The sequence below is a fragment of the Sipha flava genome, unplaced genomic scaffold (assembly GCF_003268045.1).
Source record: "Sipha flava isolate LNK unplaced genomic scaffold, YSA_version1 0_pilon_pilon, whole genome shotgun sequence".
Taxonomy (NCBI): Eukaryota; Metazoa; Arthropoda; class Insecta; order Hemiptera; family Aphididae; genus Sipha; species Sipha flava.
In genome coordinates this window covers 82,318-99,804 of record NW_020271713.1, presented here as the reverse complement: position 1 = coordinate 99,804, position 17,487 = coordinate 82,318, and the positions used below count along the sequence as shown (strand labels likewise).

Here is a 17,487-nt window from a genome sequence, read left to right as displayed (position 1 = left end):
ACTGCTACTGTTATTCAAACCCCGAGAGCCGAAGATCGATGACACCCCTGGCGCGCGGCTCGTATTATTTTCTCGGTCGGCTGTGATATATTAGGGTTTTCATTATATTTATTGTGCGTGCGTATGTATAATACACTTTTCGCTTTCACGGACTAAAATGTACGCACGCGTACAACCTTCGGACGGCGAGGTTTTAAATAAAACGAAATAATAACGAATTTCCGCGTTATTTTCGTTTCCTATCCCCCCCTCCTCTCTCCTACGTAATCAAACATACCGTTCAGTGCGTAATATTTTGTTAACGACCATCGGCGCGTCAGCGGTGCCGCGTATAATCTTTGCTGTTAAATTTACGTACACGATTTAATTATGTAAGTTGATATCGTGGCGGTATTAAACTCGACCGAGTAAAGCGATTTATTTTATAACACAATCGACGCGAACGCGATAAACATTATAATGATATTATTCGATGAAATCCCGGCAGGTAACTACGTTCAAATCGACGAATACAACGTGTGATATAATATACATAGGTTGTGCCGAGACCGGCGAGGTTTAATGCGCTGCTCAACATCGTGTACCGTTGTTCGATCCGCATAACGTTTCGCATACGGCTAAAAGGCAAAACACCACTTTGTCCGAAATCGAGACGAAAATAATCGTTGACGCTAAAACCGTTCGGAGTTGGTTTCGACTAGAAACATTTCCCCGTAGAAAACGATTGTTCACGTAAAACGCACTCTTGATCGTCTCGCACGCCGATGTATTATAATATTCTTCGTAACATTTTATTGCGCTACAGTTTTTTCGTCTCTTTCCGGAAAATGTGGAAACGTGCTCCGTTTTAGATTTATCCATCGCACAATTTTCGATGCAAAATGTTGAACAGACAACGTCTTCATCCTCTGTTTTCGGATAACGCATGTCAATATCGCCCGACGGGTCTGCGATGTTTTTCAAAACTTTTTCTCGCGGCTGTTCGACGCGTATCCTGTGCGCTTTTCTCTTGAAATATTGCGTTACGCATGCGTTGTGTTCCGGTTACCACGTACGCAATGTCGTATTGGCGTATTATAAATGATTGTTGATAATACGCCGTGCACGGCGACTTACCCGCGTGCACGGGTTTCCTCGTGACGTAAAACGTGAAATCGTATATCATATTATCGGTGGCTAATTAGTCGTAGATTTACGGGTACGAGTGTAACTGTATATACGCCGAGAACGGAGTGAGCGAGATGGAAAGATAGAGACGATGATTTTGTATTGCGTGAATTCCACTTGCACGATTTACGTGTGAATGAAAAGAAAAAAAAATCGAATAAGAAATATATATATATATATATATATATATATATATAAGTATATTATTATAATAAATACCCATATATGTAGGTATATTGAAGTACTGTGTGTATAGAAAAGAAGAATAGAGAAACGAACATCAGTAAATAATATCATCATTATTGTATAAGGTTACAGCTTACGTCGTCGTTGTCGCGCAGTCGTTGCGGCTTGGCAGGAGGCTCCGCGCGTTACAATGGCTAAAAAAGATAAGGGTGTGTGTATGAAAAAAAAACAAACAAATAATAATAATAATAATAAAAAGTAGGTGAAAAAAAATAGATCGAAAGATCTCGATAAGAAAACATTACAAAAATGATGAAAGGCGCGTAACATAATCCGGGATCTTATCTCGTACAATGAGCTAGTCTGGAGAGCCGACGGAGGATAAAAAAATAATAATAACACGCACACGTACACACACACACACACACACACACACACACACACACACACACACCGTCCGTTTCGTCGACGTCGTGCGCACCGCGGACGGGGGAAAAGTAGTGAGAGAGTAAAAGACCCTTCAGGTGTTCGTTTGGCAAACCAAAATCTTGACATTTACTGCAGCAGCAGCTATAGTCTATTAAAACCTTGCGATACGGTCGTTATGCATTATTGTTGCACAATGCACGTCTCCGCGCGTATATATTATTATTAACGCATGTATGTGTATGCGAACCGTATATACCCGCGCGTATACGGTATAGGGTTGATTGTTTCGCATCTTATACATAGACCATTACCCGCGCGCGCGCGCGCGTTGTCCACTTATTCCTCGGTTTTTTTTCTTCTTCGTCTTCTCCGTACCCCCGGCATCGGTATTTCGAAGAACAGTGCGGTGTGCGGGAACACAATACCGCGTGCACTACCAGAGCGCCGCGTAGTTAACGTAAAATCGCTTTAACTAAACAGTGGATTAGCCATAGTAAGAGCCTGTCTGAATCGTACGTATAAAGTATAACGCGCGCGTGTGCGATTATAATGTGATTCACTGACGTTTTGGCCACGACCAATTTTCCGTCGTCCTCTTGGAAAAACAATGCTATTTGGCATACCGATATCGATTTCACCCGAGTGATTGCCGTGGGCATCTTCGGAACGCGTATGAACAGCACTCACGAACACAGAATATGATGGAGCCCTATTGGCCTCTAGAATCGATGTGAACTATGTAAGGTGTAGGGCCAAATATGAAACGTGCGTAAACACAACGATACCAAACGTGAAAATTATCAACAGTAAACGTTCATAGGTGTAGGTACACTTAATGTATACGATATTCGTATATTAAATTCAAGAGCTGACATAATATTTTAAATAATCACAAAGCTGTATGGAAAAAAAAAAAATTTAAAACGTTTTACGATCTTCGTGGACTATTTGAATATTATTGTCAAAACAAATTTTCCGCAGCTATCTATACGCGTCAAAACGTACAATCATTGTATGTAATGACATGAGGCTGCCGGAGGCTCGCCACAGTCTCGCCGCACCTGTTGCTCCTGCGATTTCTCAAGTAATGCGGCTGCGGAACGTTTTCGATTACCAAATCCTGCGCACACTTAACCGTCCGGAGACGTTACAGACCCTACGCGCTCGCGGCAGTGCACTGATCGACGTAGCTAATCCCTTCTGAGTACGATTACTCGGTCGTGACAATATTGCGCGTAACAAGTTTTTTTCCTCCTTCTCGTGGCGCCAGTGTTGTTTTTCAACTCGATCGCGTTATACGTATGCGTCCCAGCGTTGACGCCTTCAATCGACACCTGATGTTATTCTACAGTACCGATAGCAACCGTTCGCGCGATGATTTCCGATATCCAAATCGTATTGCGTAGGTAAACGCCACATCATTACTGGTATACAGGTTAGGTACATGCGTTTGTCGCGACCGAAAAAGAGTCGTCGAATAAAAATTTTTAACGGTATTATACACACTCGTCTGTGAACATTTACTTCGGAATACCCGTCGAATCGATTTAAAATGCAGATATAATCATACCGTTTTTTCCGCGATCTGCTATATTAACAACCCCGTCGTGTGCAGTTTTCAATCGTTTTAGCAAACAGATTGTCGATTACGTTCTCCATTTACCAGAGGACACATTATACGTGTGAGCTTCTTGTGTACGCTTTTTGCACACTTCGATTCCGTTAATCTCTGCGCTTCACTTCACGTCTTACAGGCACATGCACGTGGAGCTATACGCGTTACCCGTACCAAGCGCTGTGCGTGCGCATCACGATCAAACGGTTTCGATACGAGATGTTATTTCGAGACTTTTCTGTAATAGGTTTTTGGAAATCATATACAGTATATAATACGTTCGGTCCGAAAACATATGGTTGATTTCATTAAAACCGGTTTTATCGGGCTTTAGTGTGGCAAAAAAAAAAAAATAAAAATAAATATTGATCGATCGAATCAAATTACCAATGTGTAGATGGAGCGTATGAAAAATAAAAGAACACCACCGGTTGTTAACAGTAATATAACGAGTTTGGAGTAATTGGACTGCGAATTATGTATAGAAACGTTGTCTTCGAAAACGTTTTAAACCGTACAACGTTCATACATCCGTACATCATATAATTGCGCGCAACGGCTTGGTTTGAAATACTTTTAAAAATGTTCTGAAAGGGGCGAATGTATAGATTCCCATAAGCGAGATGTATCAGGTGAAAAACCCCAATGGGTACGCCATACATGGAAGTTCCGCTAAGATTAAGAAGAAGAAAAAAAATATGCTGGCACGACAAATATGCATTTTTACATGATATGTAAGTTTCCACACGAATAAAAACTATAACAAATACAATTTTGAAAAACCATTTTCAGCCATACAGGTACTTCGAATGATATTTTAACTCTCAACAGACATTTACGCACTTTGAAAACACAACTTTACATCGCGGTATAATAGTATAAAAATTACAAACAAATTAATATATTACATTGTATTCGAACAATGATAGATTACCAAATTTAATACAGCAGTATTCACGCGTCCATTACGGATAGGCATTGTATGATATGATTCGTAGCGGAACATAAAAATCGGTTTTAATCATTAAAATATAATATTTGAAATGCATTCAAATAATATGCTCAACTGCTACACGTGCGTAACAGACGCGTGAGTACAGATGAGGGGTACAGTAATAATAATATGATGAGGCACTAAGGATAGAATAATTATTACCACGCGTTTGTAATTTGTCAAGTTTTCGTGAAGAGTACCGCAGTGTAATTTGTATGCCAAGATGATATACCTACACAAACGTAATTTTATCATTAGTCATCATTATCACATTATTATTAAAATCAACAATTGATTAATGTATAATTGTTTAAAATTATTGTGATAGTACGTATAGGTAACGCTATCGCGTTTAAAAATTACATTCCGATAAATTCTAAATAATACTTCACGCTTAAAGAGTTTACGTGCAATGGTTACAAAATGTAAAAGCTCTTCATTTATCGTACGTTAACACGTCATATTAACTGCACACAAACTATAAATACTTCGCGTTAGTGTTGAGTATCAACGAGAGATCGTCAAAAAATGGATTTGTACGAAACATCAAGAAACCAACAGTGTTGCGTACAGATAATTGAAAATGTATCTAAAAGATAACAGGTATTTATGTAATAATATATACGAGGCTGAAATTTAAAAACGTCGTTGAACAGAAAATAACATATTTTCTTTTGTTTTTTTTTGTTATTCGACTAATAAAATCTATTGAAAATTCGGCCCTAAAAATCTAAGATACGGATAAATAAAAATTTGAATGAGTATGGTCTAGATCAGCGATTCCCAAAGTGTATTCCACCAAAGTGTTGGTCCTAAAAGTTCCGAGGGACAATCTTAAAAGTTCCTTAATCTTAAGAGATGTATGTGAGTATTGATAACGATAATTATAGTAAACAATAATCAGGAACTATCTTTAAAATATTTTTTGTTGTATTGGTTTTTCAATAAATGATTGAAAAATTGGTGTAAATTTGGAGTCAGAGACGTCGGGGTTTCATAATACAAGAACTATTTCTTAAAGGTTCTGTGATCGGGAAGGTTTGGGAACCGCTGATCTAGATAATGATGTAAGAATATTTATCTAAACAATGCTTAACATAGAAACCTTCAGTTTCCGGTCATTTTTTTTTTCTGTATAAATAGCCATGTGAATAAGAGGCGACTTGGTCATGAATTTTGTAGTCCACTGAACCATCAAAAAGTTTGGGGTGGATATCATTTTAATAGATGGGTACTTAGTTTTTGGCAACTAGCAGCGGTAGGTAGTATAATATTATTAATTTAATAAAAATTAGGTACATTTTTGTTCCCAATATGACTTTTTAGTAGGTGGGCGAGTGATATTAACTATGCTTGAACCACCAACTGAAAAATGTCAAACCGTTTGTGGTGTGAATTATTAGATTAAAACTTCGAAGGGGTTTTCCTAACACGTCATTGGAGATTTTCTACGCTGTACGTTGCATAAGAAACGGTGCGATTCGATACCGAAAACGGTGATGTTCCTAAATCACAAACTCAAACAACAAACAATTGACGATTTCGTCGTGATCAACAAGCATTTTGAAAACGCGTTTGTTCGTGCGCGTTCGAAAATACAGATCGAAAACGTTTTTCGGCAACCGGATTTGCGATATAACCGCTGAAATGTTGGTATAGACGGTAGCATAACACATTACGTGCGTACATCGTATACGACGAGGGATGTGCGAGCGAAGGAAGAAGGTGTGTGCGTGTGCTTGTGCATGCGTACGTACAACTATGTAATGTGTGGAGGTACCTACCGAGAACGAGCGCGAGCACGATGATGGCAAAAAGAGAAAAGATAAATAAAAAAAAAAAATAAAAATAAAAAAATTAAATAAAAAGGAGGGAAAAAGGGAGAAAAGGAGCATTGTGGTCGAGCAAACACAAACACTGCATAAACGAACTCGAAATTTCCATCTACTCTCCGATCCCAGCGCACATACATTATATATACACATATAAACGTGTGTGCCCCGTTTTTTTCCTCTCTGTATATCCACCAACTACCGCGCGCTGTTTGTTTGTTTAAGAGACGCGCGCGTACGTACACTCTCTTTCAAACACACGCGCACACTCGCGACTCGCTCACACGCACTCGCAAACTTTTCTCTCCGTCTCTTTCTATCTCCCTGCGCGATAGTTTGTTATATAAACGTCGGTCGGTGTGGACCTCTCGTGTTGTTCGTACACATATATTATACGTATATATTTATACTTGGATGAGGGATCCTGGCGCCTGTCTATCCTTCGTGTATGCGTACACATACACGTATGTATAGTAATATGTGTGTGTGTGTGTGTGTGTGTGTGCGGGCTCGCTACTGCAGACAACCCATCAGACGCCCGATTGTGTTGTTCTCTCCCGCCGAATGGGGTGGTGCGCACACATTTATGCGCGTACACACCCTCACACACGTACGTATGTACACTTGTGTGTGTGTGAGTTTATGTAAGTATAGAAAGGGGGGAAGAGATTCCTTTTATTTCAGCCAACATCGGTCTCCATTGTATATGTACTACGCATACCGCCGCTGTTGTCGTCCTCGTCGTGTACACGTTAAATACGTAGTAGTACCTCCTACCTATAAATGTATTATATATGGTGATATACGTAATAACAATTAACGCGAGGACCGGAAGACCAGTGCAGAATAATTTCGGTTTGTGTCTGCACGCGGCACATCTGTTAAGGTCCGAAATCGTTTTTGTTCGCGGTAAACACTGTATGATACATCTGCGCGAACATTCCGCAAATACTCGTAATAAGATGTATGAAAGCCGGCCGATTAAATCGATGACCACATGCGCGTCATAATACGTACCTCTTGTAGTAACCGTTTGTAATGGTGTTCAAGGGCAAAGTGAAGTGTTGGTCGTAAAATTCAATAGTCTAATTAGTAGGGCTCGAAATTTGATGACCTAAAGATATTTAAAAAATATACCGCAAAAAAGTGTTAAAATTACCCAACAAACATCGAAATAAACAAGAGGTTAAGACTTGAATTCAGGCATTTTTTTTTTTTTTTTTTTAATGTAATTAAAAAATGTATAGAACGTCGGTTAGTATTCGAATACGTTCAAAAATGCTTTTGCATATCATTCGCACTTCACATTCCAACATTAACTGAAATAGTTCCAAACAGTAAACCCAAATAATATCGATACGGGCCTACGATAAGAAAAAAAAAATTGGTTCAAATTATGGTGAACTACCATAGTACTTAAAAGACAAAACCTATATTATGGGTCGCAAATAATTTGTATTTCTATTAGATCACCCTACTTTACGTATATACGCATTCACGCGTTACAATTTTAAAGTTGTAGTATGTACTTAATAATTAGTTATTATAGGTATACAAAATCTTCTGCAAATTTAACGTAAATATTTGATATATTTATAACAACAATTTTCATAGAAACTAAAAACAAAAATCTATTATAGACCCTACTGTTCACAAGAATATTATTTTTATCTTCGTCACAATGCTCATAAAATGATTTATTTCCCTTACGTTTTACATATTTCCATACCCATCTTCTGTTTATTGTAAAAATGTAAGAATAATAAATGATGGACACACAATTAAGTCTTGATTATAAAAATTAGAAAATTAATGCAATTGCATCAAGCTCAAGACCTTAGTCATTACATTCAAAATTTTTAAAAAAAAAAAGTCTATTTCCATAATATGTATGATTGTACATATGGAAATATTTTTACCACTAAATCGTGACTTAAATATACAGTGAAAAGTAAAAAAAAAGGTATTCACATTATAATATTAATACAGTATTAAAAAAAAAATCTGAATGAATGAATCTTAGTAAATACACTTCTCTATTGGAAAATTGAGAAAACCTCTATTATATGCGTTTTCATGTTACGATTTCGATTTTTGTTGTATTCGTTTAGAGATATGTTGGTCAGAATTATAATAGTACAGTAACACAAATCATTATCCAGTTGAAATTAGTGACCAAAAATATCTTCGTAATGCATATTATTTTAATTTATGTTTTATTTGTGATTATAACTCGCATACATTACACTATCAGTTCCATGTCGTCGCTCGATGTACACACACGGTGTTTTTGTTCGTCTATACTTTCATCGCCATTCTGCCTTGTTGTTGTTTTTTTTTTCTTTCATTGTTTCTCTACACAACAATGTCTTAATTCAAATATTAAATAACATCCACTATGTCTTAGTTATTACTAAATATAGTGAACGAGTGAACTGCGTAATAGTTCATTTTTATTCAAATTAATATATACGGGCGACGCCGTTGCCGGTAATCGCGAATCGTTTTTATCTGAAGACCAAGCCTATAGGTAAATACCGATATCAACTATCTCATTAAATGTCTTTTAACAATAATGGTGTCCAAAATAAAACCATTGCTCCCATTCAACTTATCAACAAGAAGGGTAAAAATTCATTAACGGCCAGTTCAAGTTCAATAAATGATCTAGATAACGACTGGGAAATTAAAAATAATAAAAACCAAAACAAAAGAAATATCTCTACGTCTTCAAGTACAAGTATTAAATCACCAACACTACCGGAAAACAAAAAAAATCAAAAAAACCTCTATTCATAACTACCAATCGCTTTGAAGTTCTATCTCAAAATGATGACGAAGTTTTCGCTGCTACGCCAAAAGCAACTATATCAAACGAAACTATTCCAGATGAACCATTAAACCTCCGCCTCCAATTTTCGTCAGAGGTGTATTAGAATTTAAAGATCTTTGTGATGAAATAAGCGAACTTATTGGCAAAGATAAATTTTTTTGTAAATCTTCTACAGATCAATTAAAAATCCAAACTGCAACTCCAGAGGCATACAGATTACTAGTTCATTATCTTAAAAATAAAAATGCTCAATTTCATATGTACCAGCTAACACAAGATAAATCGATTAGAGTAGTAGTAATCAGAAATATTCACCCATCCACTAATATCAATGAAATTAAAAAAGAATTAATCGAATTATCATTTGTCGTCAAACAAGTGACCACTGTTCTACATAAAACAACTAAACTTTCTCTACCCTTATTCTTCGTGGACTTGGAAAAATCTGAAAAGTTACTGGAAATTTTCCAATGACCCTCACTTCTATATACGAAAATCAAAGTTGAGTAGCCTCATAAGCCAAGAACAATATCTCAATGTCAAAATTTCCAAGACTATGGACACGCTCGTTCATACTGCGGATACCCTCCTCGTTGCGTCCGATGTGGAAATTTACATCTAACTTCAGACTGCACCAAACCACGGGACAGCCCAGCCAAATGTGCCCTGTGCTCGAGCAGCCACCCTGCCAACTACTGAGGATGCAATGTGTATAAGGAACTCCAACAACGAAATAAGCCTAAAAATAAAAATAAATTTCTATATGATAATGTTTTAACTTAAGTCATTCTAATAATAATAATTTCAATGTAAAAGAAAATCACCCATTACCGACAAATATTAATCCTAACACCCACTTCCCTCCCAAAACATATGCCCAAGCTTCATCTAATGAAACAACTAATACAGGTCACAGCAATCGCCCTTTTTCAACGTTAGACATTAACAAAACAATGTCAGATTTTATTGACAAATTTAAATTATTAAGTAATCTATTAATTGCCCTCATAACACAAGTAATTTCATCACTTTTAAATAATAAAAATGATAAATAACTTACTCACAAAAACGTATCTTATCCTCCTTTTTAATGCAAATGGCTTGAAAAACCACGCCAACGAAATACAAACTGTTTTATATGAAAAACGTATCGATATTACGTTAATAACCGAGACACACCAAATATTCCCAGGTTATATTATTTACAAGTCGAATCATCCTGACAAGATGGCACATGGTGGTGTTGCCATCATTATTAAATTTACCCTGTCTTTCTCATCACTCCCAAACTTCACCCTTGAACACCTACAAACTTGTGCTGTCATAATTAAGCCAAATAACATACCTATCACTATTGTCTCAATCTACTGTTCTCCGAGACAACATCTCAGCTATTCAGTTTAACGACTACTTCTCAACAATTAACTCAAATTTTATAATTGGTGGAGACATAAATGCCAAACACCATAGCTGGGGGTGTCACGCAACCAACCCCCGAGGTAATGTCCTCTAAAATTTTACCAATGATAAAAAATACTCGGTATTGGCACCACCAGGTCCTACATACTGGCCATCTTCTATATATAAAAAACCTGATATACTAGACATATTTGTTAGTAAAGAGCCAAGTAATTTATACTGCACCCCGGAAAATGTCTTAGATCTAAATTTCGACCATTCATCCGTTCTTTAACAGTTAATGTTTCCCCAACAATTAAAATGACACCTCCAAAACTTTTTTTTTTTCCACTAACAGACCGTATCAAATTCCATAACTTAGTAGAACAAGAAATAAATCTAAACTTAAAATTAAAAACATATGATGATATTGACAATGCAGTGGATAAATTCACTTCTATCATCCAAACAGCAGCTTGGGAATCACAGTCAAATTCAAATAGTCCTCGAACTCCTAAAACCCCCTTACTCCCACAAAACATACGTTCACTAATAGCTGAAAAAAGGAAAGCTAGAGCATTATATCAAACTTCCCGCCTACCTTCTTATAAAATAATATACAATAAACTGGCCAACTCGCTTAAAAAATACCTTTCAAAATATAAATCAGATATCCTAGAACAAAAATTATCAAATATATCCTCCCCAGACGGCAGTCTTTGGAAGGAAACAAATAAACTTCTACGGTATAAGGCTAGCTTACCACCCTTAACAAAAAATGACACTTCTATTGCTGTAACTGATGAAGACAAAGCTGAAGTTTTCCATCATCACATATCTGAAATATTTAAGCCACATCCTGATATCTTTAATCCGATTCTCAACGCAGTAATAACTCAGGATCTGGATTCTCCCATGCCTCTTTATGTTCCTGAAAAAAATTTTACACCAAACGAAATTAAATCCTCAATACAGAAGTATTCTCTTAAAAAATCACCTGGCTTCGATTTAATTACCACCGAAGTCGCTAGGTGCCTACCGAAAAAAGCTATTTTATTCCTAACCCATTTATTTAATTCAATCTTACAACTCTCATATTTTCCGCTCCTATGGAAATTCTCCAATATGATTTTAATTCCCAAACCTGACAAACCACTGGACTTGCCTTCCTCATACAGGCCAATAAGCCTATTGCCATTTCTAGCAAAAGTATTAGAAAGGCTAATACTTAAAAGGCTTTTACCCTACATCGTCACGAATAAAATTCTACCAAACTCTTAATTTGGCTTTCGCTCGGCACATAGTACAATACATCAAGTACAGGTTAGTTGACGCAATCTCATTTTCCCTAGAAAAAATTTTACTGCACTTGTGCTTTTCTCGATATAAGCCAAGCGTTTGATAGAGCTTGGTATGAAGGCCTAATCTTAAAATTAAAAAAATTCCTTTCCCCTCCTTATACTTACTGCTTAAGTCTTATCTAACAAACCGCCATTTCCAAATCCGGTTTGGATCTTTTGTCTCGAGAATTGAAAAAAAATTTCACTGGTGTTCCTCAGGGTGGAATCCTCTCACCCCTGTTATTTAATATTTACACATCAGATCAGCCTGTCTCCCAAAATACTATAGTAGCCGATTATGCGGATGACAAGGCCATAATCTCAATTGACAAAAACCCCCAAATTGCATCTTCGAACCTTCAAACTCATTTGAATTTAATGTCAGAATGGTACACGAAATGGCAAATTAAACCAAATCCAAATAAATCAGTACATAAAACATTCACTTTATGTCACTCCTTCTGTCCAAATGTCTCTTTACATAATGTTCCTATTCCAACGTTTAACACAGTCAGATACCTAGGACTCAACTTGGATAAACGCCTCACTTGGAACGCCCATATCCGTATCAAGAGACTTGCCTTAAATGCCCGATTTCACATACTACGTCCCTTGCTTACAAATAATAAACACACTAAATAAAATTTAAAGTTCTTATGTTTAAAAGACTACTAAAACCAATGTGGACCTATGGTCTTCAATTATGGGGTACAGCAAAAGTAACTAATACCAACAAAATTCAACAATTTCAGAATATAGCTCTTAGGAAAATTACTAATACTCCACTTTTTGTATCCAATTATACCTTACATCAAGACCTCACAATGAAAACTGTGACAGAAGAAGCTGTAGATTTCTACAAACGCTTTCATAACCGCCTACAAAGCCACCAAATTCCATTGATAAAGAGCCATTACACTAAAACTATACTGGGAAACCCCGGACATCGTCTAAAAAGGAACTGGTGCCGTGACTTATTATAAATAAATGAAAAAAAAAAAAACAACGAAGTTCTAGACTCTAGATATCGTTAATTCCCAGCCGAGTTTCACCAATGGGTGATTTCTTAATTCAAACTATTCATGTTACTATTATAATATCATTGTGTATATCAAATTGTAAAAAAAAAAAAAAAAACATTACACTAAGAGCCACTTGTAAAAAAATTAACAGCAATTTTAGTACGTAGATTTATTTTATATTATTTAATAGTATGCATGATGAATGGTTGTAACTTTATGGTATGGGTTTATCTATAAATATTTTAATTAACTAAATAATATTTTTATTTTACCACTATGTCCATAATGATGTACTTACTTTTTTTTTCTCTCATATTATAAACAATTATTTTTGCTAGTATCGATTATTCAATTTTTAACTTATTAGTTTTTGTATTGTTCTACAGACAAACTTAGAAATAGAAGATAATTTTCTTTCCAAAAGTGATTAATCAGCTGAGACTCAAGAACATTTATTATTGGCCTATTATTATTTAGCCTATTGGCTAAAGTTATGAATGATATAAATATGTACAAAAAATGTGTTTTAACAGGTATTATTTGTAGTTTAATTTTTTTATTATTTTAATTTTATATAGAAAAATGTTCATACGCTATCTGTATTAGTTCAATAGAACTATGGAAAAAATTTATAAAATAAATCATTATTTGAAATATCACAAAGAACTAAAAATTATATTTATAGTAATTATAAGTTTATTTAGCTCGAAATACATTTGTTTATTTGAGTGTTATTGAAGTTTCCCGTAATCCACCTACAGCATCCGATTTCGATGTTCCATTACTAGAGCCTCTTTATAAATCTTTTAGAAAATCAATGGAATTTAACCACCAGACAAGTTAGAGTGAAATCATTATTTTTATTTTATAATTTACTGTAATATTACTACATATTACATTTATGTTAATATTATTGTTAACAAATAAACAATGTGTTTAACAGGTAGCACCATTTATTGATGGAGTTAATCAAGTTTGCGAAACTGCCAAACTTGTTAAATTGGATATTGAAATGATGACTGCTTGTATTCAAAACCTTGTTTAACACATTTTATTTATTTACTTTTACTTTTTGATACTTTTTAATTAAATATTGGATTGTGATTAAATCTATTATGTTATTTTTATGTTTTAGTTACTGTAATGCTATTTTATTGATAGACTTATTTCGTTATAGTAATATGTATGAATGTATAACTAAAATAAGTCATCTTGATAAAACTATGAGTCTTTATGAATAAGTAACAGATGCTATATCATATTCAAGTTTGTTAATTTGAACATATTTATATATTATTAATTATATATAAATAATTTATTCAATTTTTTTTTTTTTAATTTTTAGATGGACCAAGAGCTATTCAAAGATATATTTAATATGTTTGCTGCAATTAGATATGGATCACATTATATTGATATCTGCTAAAGGTTCAGTTCATTCTTATTAAATATCGATGAAAGGAATTTGGTGCTTTATGGTCTTGCTAATGGCTATATTCGTCAAGTGAAAAAGGTGACTAATACATTAATTTTGATGTTAGACTAAAGATTTATATTTATTTAACTATATTTTGTCCTTCATATTTATGTTTATTTTATATTTTAGCACCCTGTGGTATTAAAGGAAAGTGATGTAGAAAAAACCTACATGGGTCAATACTATAATGGATTAAACCCACTTAATATAATTAGTTGTTACACAAATTCAGATGTATATAGTTTGGATGAAGAAATTGAAAGAGATATAAGAATAGTATCAGTGTGGAAATAATGTTTTTTTGAATAATTAAGAATTGACATGATGTATGAAAATTAATATTAAAACGTTTATATTAATATTACAAAAGATGTTACATTTTTTCATAAACAATTTTAACATATTATCAAGGATGTATCTATAAAATTATGGATGAATTGTTTTGAAAAAATTCAATATAAATTGTATTATATATTGTAAACATTTACTTGTTGAATTGTATTATACAACTTCATGTATAATTGTTAAGTAATAAATTGTCAATTATATTTAGAAAAAAGTATATAAAATAAAAACTAAAATACTAATGGAAAAAAATATATATATAATGTAAATATAATGTAAATATGATTTTTTAGTATTATTATACCCAATATTTATGGACATTTGCGATCAATTTGACTTTTGCCTCCTTCCTTATATTCTTGTTGAGAAAACCACATTTGTTGAAATGTTCCAATAGAGGTTAATATTGACCCACCAATCCAAGCACCGAATCGTCTTTCAGTAGATCCATTTGGTGCAATCAATTTCAATCTCATGCTAGCTGGTATACGGGCTGAAAGATCTCGATTTAATCTCTCTGGAAAACCCTATAAAAGTAGCATATATTAAAATCTATTTTCATTATCTAATTCTATCAATAATCCAAAAATGTACTTGTAACAATGAATTTCCTCCAGTGACAACGACATTATCACATAAAACCGGTCTTACATCCATATCACACATTCTAAGACTAGTAATAACAATATGAGTCACACCCAACATAGAACCACCCATACTAGCACTGGGATCAAATAAAGCTTCAGGTATTTTAAACCTTTCATTTCCAAATTCCTAAAATAAATACAACTGATTTAAGCCTTATGTTAAATTATGGTATAAATTAAATTTATTGGATTTTATTAGTTTATTTTTCATAATTAATGTAGGTATATTTATCAGTATTAAATTAATAGTATAAATAAATTTAATATTTATACATTTGAACATATACTAATTTTAATAATTATAATTGGTAATTAAATATTATCGTTTAGTATTTAATTTTATCTATATGTTATTAAAGTGAAATATTTAAAATAATGTAATTTGGTTAATTGGATTGAGTTGAAATTGAAAGTATTTCAAACTTTTTCTGTAACTAATAAAATAATTTAAAACTAAACTTGACTAACAAAATTCATGGTTTATTTTTGAAAATTGTTTTTACAACCATAAAATTGATTTTTCGAATTTATCCAGAGTTTAAATAGTACAACTAATACATTAATTTTGTTTTGTTTGTGTAACAAACCCAAAAATTCAAAATAACTAAAAAACATAAAGTAAATATTTCAATCAAGAAAATTAATTTCACAGAATAATATATACAATTTATACCATTGGTGGTTATAAACTTATCCTTAAGAATCACAATAAAAATTATACTTCAACTTATGCATAAAGATTACAAATTTTTAGGTTATACCTCTAAATAAATCAATTAATTAAGAATATAGCTTCAAAAATAAATAAATATTGACCTTATCTATCAATATAAATTTTGTACTTTAAATAAGGATAGTAATGTTTTAAAAATAATCAAGGCAGTATAATTAATCGTTTAAAAAAAGCATTCAAAATTAAAGCATAAGATTATTTTACTTGATTGTAGCCATTAGGGAATTCAAAATGAGATGTTGGAAGAGCTGAAATTATTCTTTCATCATATGGAGACTCAGATACTTGTAATACAGAATGCTGAAAATCTTGAATAACTGATTTACACATATAATTGTGCCAAGAATTTGAAACTTCAGGAAGTAACTTTTTTTTGGTCCAAATGGGTTTTTCTTTTTCCTTCACTTTCTCTTTTGACGCTACCATATAATGAGAAATTACTTCAATTTCATTTTCCTATATCAACATTTAAGTGATAAAAGTATTTAATAACATTTTTTAATATTTAATTATCTTACTTTAAAATATTGTCTACACTGCTTGCTAATGAAATCTCCTCCCAAAGGAGATTTGACAATAGCATTACGTATAACATAACCATTATGTATAGGAACTGCAGTAGTATGTGTTGCACCACTGTCCACAACAATACCAGATGAAAGGCCATGAGAAAATGCAGCTAAGACAGCATCCTTTCAAGATAAATAGCTGGTACATTGTACTTTTCAAACATTAACTCTACTAACTTTTCTCTTTTTGATGTAACATTTAAGGGAGACTCAGTAAATAATACTGGTCGGTACTTTGAATCAGTTTGCAAGTATTTTGAATAAGAGAAGTCCAAAATTTTTTCGAACAAATCCCAGTCTTCAATCATACCATCTTTCATGCAACTCACTACTTCCATGCCTATAGCAAAAAATGTTGATAAAATGTTTTAAAAATTTGTAATGTATAACCTACCTTTACGAGGAACACATAACGTGTTAATGTCTATGTAATATTTAGTATTTTCATTGATACGATTGCCTTTTTTAACTCCAGGTTCCAGCAAACTAGTATCCACTGCACCATCGTCTGAAATACCGACCACAGCAGGTATTTCTGCTTCTGGGGTATCTTCTTTACCATAACCGAAACGAAACGATTGTGAGCCCAAATCAAACACCAATGCACCAATTTCATTACCACCGTATAACATACCACTATTCATGTTTAATTTTTTTTTTTTTTTAATGATTAAAAACAATTAATAAATTTTCAAATAGATTAAGTTAGTATAAAATTGTACACTACAAATACTGAAGTATTACAATTACGAATATGAAAAGTTTTGTTTCTGATAAACAGAAAACCAAGAAGCCGGGTTAGTTTATAATAAGTGTTGCCAATAAGGTTAGAAAATTCGTGTTCACAATACACCAGGCTGGTACAGTTCTCCCAATTTTGATAACAGCGAGATATCACTA

At 33.6% G+C, this 17,487-nt stretch overlaps 1 protein-coding gene and 1 pseudogene across 1 annotated transcript; one reads left to right on the top strand and one right to left on the bottom strand.

The window, feature by feature from the left end:
- The first annotated feature begins 2,806 nt into the window (after positions 1-2,806).
- On the top strand, positions 2,807-14,653 carry LOC112692661 (annotated as a pseudogene).
- Positions 14,654-14,949: 296 nt separating this feature from the next.
- On the bottom strand, positions 14,950-17,246 carry LOC112687646 (actin-like protein 6B). Its single transcript, XM_025560521.1, is given in 6 exon segments — positions 14,950-15,165; positions 15,233-15,412; positions 16,223-16,474; positions 16,537-16,715; positions 16,718-16,927; positions 16,982-17,246. Coding segments are annotated over 6 exon segments (1,287 nt in total). The 5' UTR covers positions 17,232-17,246.
- Between the last annotated feature and the right edge of the window lie 241 nt (positions 17,247-17,487).